Genomic DNA, 11,700 nt, shown 5'->3' with positions numbered 1-11,700 from the left:
TTTATTTTTTTAAGAGATGCTGAAAGGAAAAGTGGGGTCTGCCTGCACTGCTCCATAAGGCCCAGGCTGCAAAACAAAGGGAAAATAAAGAGACGCTGACCTGATTTCACTGGTATCAAACACAGAATATTTATATATATATAATATATAGCTCATGCATGGGAGTGAACGTGTGTGGCAGGCAAAAACCTCATATCTCAAGGAATTTAGTTGGTACACAGACTAAAAGGTTTTTATAAATGCTCCCTGCAAGTCCCAGGTTAGGATTTTCAGCTGATGAGTGGCATATTCTGTAATGCATGCAGGCATTAACTACATGAAACTAAAGGGGAAAGAGATGAGGGAGGGCAGCCCTGAAAGTGATGGGGAGGTAGAAATAGCCTGTCTCTGACATCAAGGCTTGTTTCTTCTCAGCTGCCCCAAGGCCTCCTGTGGGGTAGAGGTGAGGAGATGGGCTTGCAGGAGTAGCCTGATTGAACCCCAATAAAGTTTTGCATCCCATCAAAACAGCCATTCCTACACATGAAGCATGTCCAGCAGCCCAAGGAAAATAAAGTACATGCAAAAGAAAATATGCTGAAAGGATTGATCTATCTCAGGCCTCTGAAAAATGTTCTGACAGCTCCTGAGCAAACAGTGTTATTTTTAAAACATTGGAAAACAATCCATCTCTAGAAGATCAACATGACAGGTGGTGGTTACCTGGGTGAGCACACACCTGAGTCAAGAGCCACCTCGATCATTTGTGAAACATCAGCACCACGGAGAGCAGCGGAGCAGAGGAGTGGAATCCAACCATGGCTTCTTAGTCCTTCCTTGTCTCATGTTATAAGGAGCTGTCAATACTCAAGATTCAGGGCACAAGATGATCGCAAGAGTCAGGAAGGAATTTCTGGCTGTGCAAAAGTATTGCAATGTGGTGTTTCCCGTCTCAAAGCCTTCAGTCCTCCTCCCATCACCCACATGCCATCCCTGCACTGTGTTCCCTTCCCAGCTTGTATATCACTTCAGCATCTCTCTTGGATTCTCAGCTGTTAACAGCCACCAGAAAGAAGCCCTCACTTTAGTCTTTGTTGCAACATGTTTGCATCAATGCCTTGGGATTCCTGCCTCACCGCCCCCCCCCAACTCCTTTTCCATTACTTGGCAGAGCTGGGGTCATTCCATCTGCTTCTCATTGTTTTATTTAAATCAGTTTTCCCCCATTCCTTCTCCGTCCCTCCCTTTCTTCAGTGTGGGATCTCATTTGGTGTCTTTAGAGGCCTCATTTCCCTCAGAAACCAGCTGGGTGGGCGTGTGGGGAGAGCAGTGGGGGAGAAAGGACAGAGGCTCCAAGTCTCCCCTAGTTTCAGCAAGATGAAGTTGTGTGGAGGTGTCAAGCTCCAAGCTCAATATCCCACTTAACCTTGCAGCCAGAAGCCCCATTCTGCACCCAGCAACAGAGACATAGGTCCTGGAAAGCAAATCCCCAGCTGAACATGCAGCGACTGGGGAAAGGACCCTGGCATGGCCTGTACCAACGTGCCACAGTAGGAAACCTGTTAGAGAAATGGCTTCGTTTGCCATTCCAGTGCAGCCAGCATTTCTCATCCCCCTCCCTATTTGAGTCTGTTCTTGATCTTCCCAGGAGCAAGCTGAGTTTCCCGTTTGGCACCTAGGTAAAAAGGTGCCTTGTATTTTCCAGAGACCAGCTCTGCCTTGGCTAATAAATATTCTGAGCGAGCCCCAGCCTTGCCCCACCCCTCTCTTGGAACAGCAGAGTGATTAATGGCAGTACTAATGATTAGGATGGCCCGTGTTCCTCACTGCTGACTGCACCTGCATGCTAAACAGATTAGCCTGGGCCAGGACTGCTCAGCCAGCCCCTGCTGTTCCCAGGGCCCAGTCCAAGCCTGTGTGCTGGTGGTACAGTGCTGAATCCACCACAGCCCTCAGTAAATTATTTCAGTGGTTAATTACCCTCGCTGTTACAATTGACACCATATTTTCAGTCTGAATTTGTCTAGCTTCAACTTCCAGCCATTGGATTTCGTTATGCATTTGTCTGCTAGGTCGAAGAGCAAAGTATCGAATAGTTGTTCCCCATGCAGGTACTTATAGACTGGGATCAAGTCACCCCTTTGTCTTCTCCTTGGTATGCTAACTAGACTGCACCCGTGTCTATCACTGTAAGATGTGGGTTCTCTTCCCAGCCCCACCACTAACTCATTGTGTGATGCACAGTCAACCTGTGGCACTCATTGCCAGGAGATGTTGTGAAGGCCAAAACTATAAAAGAGTTCAAAAAATAATTTTATAAGTTCATGGAGGATAAGTCCATCAGTGGCTATTAGCCAGGATGGGCAGGAATGAAACCCCAAGCTCTGGGTGTCCTTAAACCTCCAACTGCCAAATCTGGGACTAGATGATAGGGGATGGATCAGTCAATGATTCCCTGTTCTGGTCATTCCCTCTGAAGCTTCTGGCACTGGTCACTGTCAGAAGACAGGACACTGGGCTAGATGTATCATTGGTCTGACCCACTATGGCTGTTCTTACGTTCTTGGACAAGGAACTTTACCGTGACCTGCAAGAGGGGAAAACAGCTTTATGCCCTTTAGGAACATCAGCAAAATGTTACCTGTTTTCGATGGACTAAAGACCTGAAATGGGAGCTTTCTCTGTCATTATGGGCTCAATCCAGCTCTCATTAAAACTGATGAAGTTAGAGAAGCCCTTAATTGACAGGGCTGGGGGTAGATGTTGAATCTTCGAGCAACAGATCTTTATTCCAGCTGTTTATTGTATTGGAGCTAAATAGGTGTCAATGAAACCAGAGAGTGGAACAACAACCCTATCCTCTCTCAATAGCCCACTTTTCCCTTCCTTGGTGTCTCTGACATCATGAGCTGACTGGTTCTGCAATCAGCATACACTCTTGCGGGGGGGAAGGGTAGAAACAAGTTGCGTCTCCCCACTGCAGGTCAGCTATAGTCTCTCCGTGCCTCCCTCTCCCCAGCTGTGATACCCCTTCTGCTGGTGGTGCCAGATTGAATTCACTCATAGACGTAACAAGTTTTGAGATCCTCAGCTCAGCAGCACCAGGGAAGTGAAGAGTTATTATTATTCCTTTTAACATCTGGCTGGTTGCTGGGGAAGGCTGACGGTCTGGGGAATTGCTGAGGAATGTGACTAGAATGAAGTAAAGTGTGTGTGAGAGAATAACTAAATGCATGCCCTGGAAACCCATGTGGCTGAAATTCTTTGCTACAGCCCAGGTTTGGGGCCTCTCCACAGGATTTTGGTATTTTTGATCTTCTCTGCTGAATATAAGCTTTAAAAAAAAGATTCTTGCCTTTCTTGTTATGAAAGAAACTTTAAGGATGTGAGGTGATATCATGCTGTCGTCCCTTGAAGACAGTCATGGATCAGGAGCTTAGAGAAAGGTTTGAACTGCTCCATTCATCTTAGTTGGGTGTTTACTCTGAACCCTAATGATGATTGAGCTGGTTTGTGCTTCCCTACTGCTTTCCATATCAGGACCTCAAAGCACTTTACAAACATGCCTAAGATGGAAGGACTCCCTAGGTGAGGGGAGAAGGCCTGGAAGTGGGGTGAATGGAAGATCTAGGCAGAAAGAGGCAGGCTCCAGAGAGAGGATGGGATTGAAAGATCTCTATGGAAAAGAGAGCTAGAAAAGCGTAGTGGAATTGGCAGGTTTGTGATGGAATTAGAAGAACAGGGAGCAGACACTTGGATAAAGCACCACCCGCCATAACAGAGGAGTAAAAATACTCCCTTTCTCCCACCTTGTCTGTCTTGTTCATTTAGGTTATAAACGCTTTGAGGGGAGTGACTGTCTCTTGCCATGTGTCTACACAGCACCTAGTGTGACGGGTCCCCAAGCTTGGTTGGAGCCTCTGGGGTCACGTCTACATTGCAACAAGACTCACGGCTGGCCTGGGCCAGCTGGCTCAGCCTTGCAGGGCTCGGGCTGTGGGCTCTCAACTGCAGTGTAGATGTTCACGCTCAGGCTGAAGACCCCGCGAGCCTTTGGGGGAGGGTCTCTGAGCCCAAAGGGCTACCCTGCAACGTAAAGGGGGCTGCCCCAGGCCACTGCAGCTGTGCTGCAGGGCTGTTATCAGGGCTCTGTCCTACCAGCTAAGGGCTGTGTCGACTTTTCAGAGGCTGGGAGTGAATTTGCTCTTTTAAACTATCCTCCATTCCTTCCCAAAGACGCCCTGTGGGGCCTGGGGCCTGGGGCCTGGGGCAAATTGCCCCACTTGCCCCCCCTCTGGGCGGCCCTGCCGAAGGGCCAGTTGCTTGGGCCCCACCAGGAACACGAGCTGCCATCTCAATGGTACTGTGCCCCCGATGGTTACCAGACAACAGACCTTGCACCTGCCACTGGTCCGGGGGACAGTTGCCAGGCTGGACTATCTGGGGAGGACAAAGGACATTCCTAATGGAATGGGAAAGAGACGTTAGTATTTCCATATCAAGGTGGTTTGGTGTGCAAAGGGATGTGCGTGGGGCAGGGCAGTTTCTGTGGGGGGGTGGGGAGCTGGTATTGGTGTAGATGTGGCCTACATGGGCATGCGGGTGTGAGGCTGGCGGCATCGGGTGCGAGGGTGTGCACTGGTATGGGTATGGATGCCAGTGCATGGGGATGTGGCTGCTCAGGGTGTGGCCATGTCTGGGCATGTGGATGTGAAGGCTGGTGTGCATGAATGCACCTACCCTTGCATAGGGGCATGTCATGTGTGGGTGTGGGGGGGGTGTACTCTAGCATGGGTGTGCTCGTGTGCACCGGGTAGTGCACGTACCTGGGGTACACAGCCCAATGCCGGGGGCCTACCACCCAGCAGGGTGGGGCTCTGGGCCGGCACACTCTCAGCCTGGAGAAGGCCCGGTTTGCTACTTATTGTGCTTTGTCACCTTGTTGTGATTTGTGGTGACAAAGACCCCTAGCAGCGCAGCTCTCTTGCCTGGTGCTTTGTGCTCGGTCAGGCATCACCTTACGTTCACACAGCGGGCATTAAGTGGGAGCAGGGAGGGAAAGGGGAGCTCTATTTCTGTGCCAGCTGTTTCAGGCCCGCCCCAAGGCAGAGGAATTCCTTCTCCGATCCCTCTCTTTAGGGTTAGCTGCATTTCCAGCAGGGCTGAGGACAGGGAGAGTGCAAGGATGTTTCGCACCCTAGGTGAAACTTCCACCTTGTGCCCCCTCCTCCCCGAGCCCTGTGGCAGCTCCCCACCCTAAGGCACACCCCCCCCCCCCTGCGGCAGCTCCCCCCCCGCCCTGAGGCGCCCCCCCGTGGCAGCTCCCCCCGGCCCAGGGAGCCGTGCGGCAGCTCCCCACCCCAGCTCACCTCTGCTCTGCCTCCTCCCCGAGCAGCCGTCCTGCTCCACTTCTCCCGCCTCCCAAGCTTGCGGCGCCGATCAGCTGTTTGGCGCCGCAAGCCTGGGAGGGAGAGAAGCAGAGCGGGGCGGCGTGCTCAGGAGAGGAGGCGGAGCAGAGGTGAGCTGGGGTGGGGAGCGGTTCCCCTGCGTGCCGTCCCCCCCCCTTACTTGCTGCAGGCTGCCCTCCCCGCGCCCCCCTGACCCAGCTCCCTTCGCCTAAATGATGACGATGATCGGGGCGGCCGAAGATCCGGCCGCCACTGAAGGACCCAAAATGCCGCCTCCCAAATGCTAGCGCCTTAGGTGACCGCCTAGGTCGCCTAATGGGTTGTACCGGCCCTGGCTGAGGGAGTGAAACACTGTTTCCTCCCCCCTTCCCCATTGCCCCCGTCCTCTGGCCTTTCTGGATTGATTTCCACTTTAACCATCGAGCAAATAGCAATTCCACCCAGCTTTTCCAGCTGGTTTCACCCCACGAGCACTAGTTAGTGCTCAGCTCATATCCCGGGCAGGAGCTTTAGTGAACAGTGGGAGGTGCTCAGAGCAGCACATTTGCCCCTTTTAGCCGTGGCCGCATTAAAAGCAAGACTGGATGTGTCTGATCCTTCTTTCCCAGCTCTTCAGTGCAGGCAGCTGCTTTCTGCAGCAGGTGATCCTCCCCGCAACCGGCTTGTTTTAACCCTTTAGATACTCAGCTTCCAGCGTTTTTGGATGGAAAGCCAGGGTACTGGTGCCATGACAATGCCCCTTCTCAGAATGTGGGTGGAAGGGCAAGCGTGGGGGTGAGGCATTGGCTTGGGATCCCACAGACCTGTGTTCAGTTCCCGACTCAGCCGCAGAATCCATGTGTGACCTTGTCCAAGTCACCTAATCTACCCCCTGTGCCCCAGTTTTCCCATCTGTACTGTGGGGCTGCTCCTCCCCTCCTGCCCAGGCTGTGTGCATTTACTGGCTGGGAGGTGCTCAGGTGCAGTGAGGAAGAGGGCCATGGAAGCACCTAGACACATTTAGCATCCCACCACAACGCACTTTCCCAGTGTTAATGAATTCAATGTCACAGCTGCCCCCAGGAGGAATGTATCATTAGCCCCAGTTTACAGATGAAGAAACTGAGGCACACAGTGCTGAAGTGAGGTGAAGTGACTTGCCCAAGGTCATACAGTGAGTCTGTGGCAGAGCTGGGAGCAGAGACCAGGAGTCCTGACTCCCCACCCCTACATTGCACGTACCCCATGTCTTTCCAACCCTGAGATGCTCCATCCAGGGATCAGCGCCATTCACTAACAAAGCTGTGGTTAGCTAGGACTTCACAGTGATTGTGAGGGGGGTGGGGAATACTTCTGCTGCAAAAGCACAGACCTCTACCCCTTGAGTTAAAGGAAAGTCTCTGTTAGCTTCCAGCAGTATAGGGAGTCTGACACACAGCTGAGCAGTTCTGATTCCAGCCAATAGAGGGCAGCAAGGCTCATACACTCACTAGTCAGCTCCTTACAAGGGGCTCTCCAGGAGGCTGCATTTGCATGTTAAGAAGTGCTGTGCATCCTTCCATGGCTACCTCTCCAGTGATATCCAAACACCCCCAGTGCTGGGAGGGTAGGGGGCGCGCTCATTCCTCCCCGATGCAGAAGGACCAGAGCCAGAGCTCAGTGCTCTTGTCTACACTAAGCTCCTCCTCCCTGAAATCTGTCCCCCATTGCTAACAGTAGTTTGGCTCCAGGGAGTGAGAGACCAGCCGGCTGCGGTCCCAAGGCCAGCACCTGCCAGCTGGCCACCTACGGTCGAGTTGCTGCAGGTCTAATGTAACTCCTCAGTGCAGCCTCTTCCCCAGGAGGCCTGGCTGTGCCCATGGGCTGGGAGCATTCAGAAACAGCGTGGCTTCCACAGGCCTTAGCTCTGCCCTGATGAGGGACAGAGAGAAGCTACTGTTATTGAGGTGTATTCCCGCAGAGCTGAGCTGTCCCAGCTGTGCGCCTGGGTCATGGTGTGCTAGGTGCTGGACAGACACAGAACAAAGATCTTGTAATCTAAGGGTATGTCTACACTACGATATTAGGTCGAATTTATAGAAGCCGGTTTTATAGATATCGGTTTTATACAGTCGATTGTGTGTGTCCCCACATAAAATGCTTTAAGTGCATGAAGCCGGTGGACCGCGTCCACAGTACCGAGGCTAGGGTCGACTTCCGGAGCGTTGCACTGTGGGTAGCTATCCCACAGTTCCCGCAGTCTCCGCCGCCCATTGGAATTCTGGGTTGAGATCCCAATGCCTGATGATGCAAAACAGTGTTGCGGGGGGGTTGGGCACATGTCGTCAGGCCCCTCCCCCTCCATCAGAGCAACGGCAGACAATCGATTTGCGCCTTTTTACCTGGGTTACCTGTGCAGACGACGTATCACAGCAAGCATGGAGCCCGCTCAGCTCAGCTCAGCTCAGCTCACCATCACCATATGTCATCTGGGTGCTGGCAGACGTGGTGCTGCATTGCTACACAGCAGCAGCTAATTGCCTTTTGGCAGTAGACAGTGCAGTATGACTGGTAGCCACCATCGGCGATCTGGTGCTAGCAGACGTGGTGCTGCATTGCTACACAGCAACAGCCCCTTGCCTTTTGGCAGTAGATGGTGTATTACGGCTGGTATCCGTCGTTGTTGTACTCCAGTTCAATCATAAGCACCTGGGCAGACATGCTTTGTCTCTGGAGACTCAGTCCTGCTGGCAGTCCTATGAACCGTCTTGATGATGATGGCTAGCAGTCATAGTACAGTATCTTCTGCCAAGCACCCAGAAGATGCCGAGGGCTATCAGTCATGCTGCACCGTCGGCTACCAGCTTAAGATGTAAAAAATAGATGTATTCCTTTGCTTCCCCCTCCCTCTGTGAAATCAACAGCCTGCTAAACCCAGGGTTTTGAGTTCAATCTTTGGGGGGGCCATTCTGTGTGACAGTTGTTTGTGTTTCTCCCTGATGAACAGCCACTTTTGTTGATTTTAATTCCTTGTACCTGTACGCCATGTTGTCAGTTGCCCCTCCCTCCCTCCGTCAGTTTCGCGCCTTTTTTCAGCCCAGACACCATAGCACTGGGATCATGGAGCCCACTCAGATCACCGCGGCAATTATGAGCACTATGAACACCACGCGCATTGTCCTGGAGTATATGCAGAGCCAGAACATGCTAAAGCAAAACCAGGACCAGCCGATGAGGCGATTGCAGCGCGGCGACGAGAGAGATGAGGAAATTGACATGGACATAGACCTCACACAAGGTACGGGCCCCAGCAATGTGCAAATCATGGTGTTACTGGGGCAGGTTCATGCCGTGGAACGCCGATTCTGGGCCCGGGAAACAAGCACAGACTGGAGGGACCGCATAGTGTTGCAGGTGTGGGACAATTCCCAGTGGCTGCGAAACTTTCGCATGTGTAAGGGCACTTTCATGGAACTTTGTGACTTGTTTTCCCCTGCCCTGAAGCACCAGAATACCAGGATGAGAGCAGCCCTCACAGTTGAGAAGCGAGTGGCGATAGCCCTGTGGAAGCTTGCAACGCCAGACAGCTACCGGTCAGTCAGGAATCAATTTGGAGTGGGCAAATCTACTGTGGGGGCTGCTGTGACCCGAGTTGCCAGGGCAATCAAAGACCTGGTGATATCAAGGGTAGTGACTCTGGGCAACGTGCAGGTCATAGTGGATGGCTTTGCTGCAATGGGATTCCCAAACTGTGGTGGGGCAATAGACGGAACCCATATCCCTATCTTGTCACCGGAGCACCAAGCCACCGAGTACATAAACCTCTAGGGGTACTTTTCAATGCTGCTGCAAGCCCTAGTGGATCACAAGGGACGTTTCACCAACATCAATGTGGGATGGCCGGGAAAGGTACATGATGCTCGCGTTCTTCAGGCACTCTTGTCTGTTTCGAAAGCTGGAGGAAGGGACTTTCTTCCCAGACCAGAAAATAACCGTTGGGGATGTTGAAATGCCTATCGTGATCCTTGGGGACCCAGCCTACCCCTTAATGCCATGGCTCATGAAGCCGTACACAGGCAGCCTGGACAGTAGACAGGACCTGTTCAACTACAGGCTGAGCAAGTGCCGAATGGTGGTGGAATATGCATTTGGACGTTTAAAAGCGCGCTGGCGCAGCTTACTGACTCGCTCAGACCTCAGCGAAAAGAATATCCCCATTGTTATTGCTGCTTGCTGTGCGCTCCACAATATCTGTGAGAGTAAGGGGGAGCATCAGAGAAGCTTTGAAAACGAGTTTTGTGACTGACCAGGCTACGGTGTGAAACGTCTGATTGTTTCTCCTTGATGAACCCTCCGCTCCCCCCCCACCCGGTTCACTCTACTTCCCTGTAAACCAACCACCCCACTCTCCCCTCCCCCCTTCGAGCACCGCTTGCAGAGGCAATAAAGTCATTGTTACTCCACATTCTTGCATTCTTTATTAATTCATCACACAACTAGGGGGATAATTGCCAAGGTAGCTCGAGAGGGGTGGGGGAGGAAGGAAGGAAAAGGACACACTGCAGTTTAAAACTTTAACACTAATTGAAGGCCAGCCTTCCGATGCTCAGGCAATCATCTGGGGTGGAGTGACTGGGTGGCCGGAGGCCCCCCCACCGTGTTCTTGGGCGTCTGGGTGAGGAGGCAATGGGACTTGGGGAGGAGGGCTGTTGGTTACACAGGGGCTGTAGCGGCGGTCTCTGTTCCTGCTGCCTTTCCTGCAGCTCAACCATACATTGGAGCATATCAGTTTGATGCTCCAGCAGCCGGAGCATCGACTCTTGCCTTCTGTCTGCAAGCTGACGCCACCTATCATCTTCAGCCCGCCACTTGCTCTGTTCATCCCGTGATTCAGCCTGCCACCTCTCCTCTCGTTCATATTGTGCTTTTCTGTAGTCTGACATTGACTGCCTCCACGCATTCTGCTGTGCTCTTTCTGTGTGGGAGGACATCTGGAGCTCCGTGAACATATCATCCCGAGTCCACCATTTTCTCCTTCTAATCTTTGCTAGCCTCTGCGAAGGAGAAACATTTGCAGCTGGTGGAGGACAAGGGAGAGGTGGTTAAAAAAGACACATTTTAGAGAACAATGGGTACACTCTTTCACGTTAAATTTTGCTGTTCACATTACAAAGCACATGTGCTTTCATTACAAGGTTGCATTTTTCCTCTTATATTGAGGGCCTGCCGGTTTGGTGTGAGAGATCACTCACGCGGTGCCAGGCAACAGAATTCGGCTTGCAGGCAGCCATGGTAAGCCACAGTCTTTTGGCTTTTTTAACCTTCATAACATGTGGGAATGGTTTCAAACAGTAGCGTCCTCATTTCCCATACCAAGAACCCGTTGGGTTGGCCATTTAAAATGGGTTTGCAATGTAAAAGGAGGGGCTGGGGTTTCCGGGTTAACATGCAGCACAAACCCAACTACCCCCCCTCCCCCAACACACACACACACAATTCTCCAATTCTCTGGGATGATCCCTTCACCCCTCCCCCCCCTCCTCGTGGCTATCAGCGGGGAATATTTCTGTTCAGCCGAGCAGGAACGGGCACCTCTGAATGTCCCCTTAATAAAATCACTCCATTTCAACCAGGTGACCGTGAATGATATCACTCTCCTGAGGATAACAAAGAGAGATAAGGAATGGATGTTGTCTGTATGCCAGCAAACACCGGGACCATACGCTGCCATGCTTTGTTATGCAATGATTCCAGACTACGTGCTACTGGCCTGGCGTGGTAAAGTGTCCTACCATGGCGGACGGGATAAGGCAGCCCTCCCCAGAAACCTTTTGCAAAGGCTTTGGGAGTACATGAAGGAGAGATTTCTGGAGATGTCCCTGGAGGATTTCCGCTCCATCCCCATACATGTTAACAGACTTTTCCAGTAGCTGTACTGGCCGCGATTTCCAGGGCAAATTAATCATTAATCATTAAACACGCTTGCTTTTAAAACATGTGTAATATTTACAAAGGTACACTCACCAGAGGTCCCTTGTGTGCCCTCAGGGTCTGGGAGCACGCCTTGGGTGAGTTCGTGGGTTACTGGTTCCAGGTCCAGGGTGATAAACATATCCTGGCTGTTGGGGAAACCGGTTTCTCCGCTTCCTTGCTGTGAGCTATCTTATAGATTCATAGATTCATAGATTCTAGGACTGGAAGGGACCTCGAGAGGTCATCGAGTCCAGTTCATTGTCTTCATCATCATCATCGTCTTCCGCGTACCCCGAACCCGCTTCCCTGTTGCGTGTTTCTCCATTGACGGAGTCAAAGCACATGGTTGGGGTAGTGGTGGCTGCACCCCCTAGAATGGCAT

General features: G+C 51.9%; 1 protein-coding gene across 3 annotated transcripts in view; it reads left to right on the top strand.

Moving 5' to 3' along the window:
- Positions 1-11,307, top strand: part of NF2 (NF2, moesin-ezrin-radixin like (MERLIN) tumor suppressor) — a 107,531-nt gene extending 96,224 nt beyond the window's left edge. For all 3 annotated transcript variants that reach the window (XM_054006803.1, XM_054006802.1, XM_054006801.1), the window contains 2 exons: positions 10,566-10,637; positions 10,979-11,307. In XM_054006803.1, the coding sequence (XP_053862778.1) occupies positions 10,566-10,637; positions 10,979-11,275 (369 nt within the window). In that variant the 3' untranslated portion in view covers positions 11,276-11,307. The remainder of the gene's footprint in view (positions 1-10,565; positions 10,638-10,978) is intronic.
- Positions 11,308-11,700: the final 393 nt, after the last annotated feature.

The sequence above is a fragment of the Malaclemys terrapin genome, chromosome 16 (genome assembly GCF_027887155.1).
Source record: "Malaclemys terrapin pileata isolate rMalTer1 chromosome 16, rMalTer1.hap1, whole genome shotgun sequence".
Taxonomy (NCBI): domain Eukaryota; kingdom Metazoa; phylum Chordata; order Testudines; family Emydidae; genus Malaclemys; species Malaclemys terrapin.
This window is presented reverse-complemented; position numbering and strand designations above follow the sequence as displayed.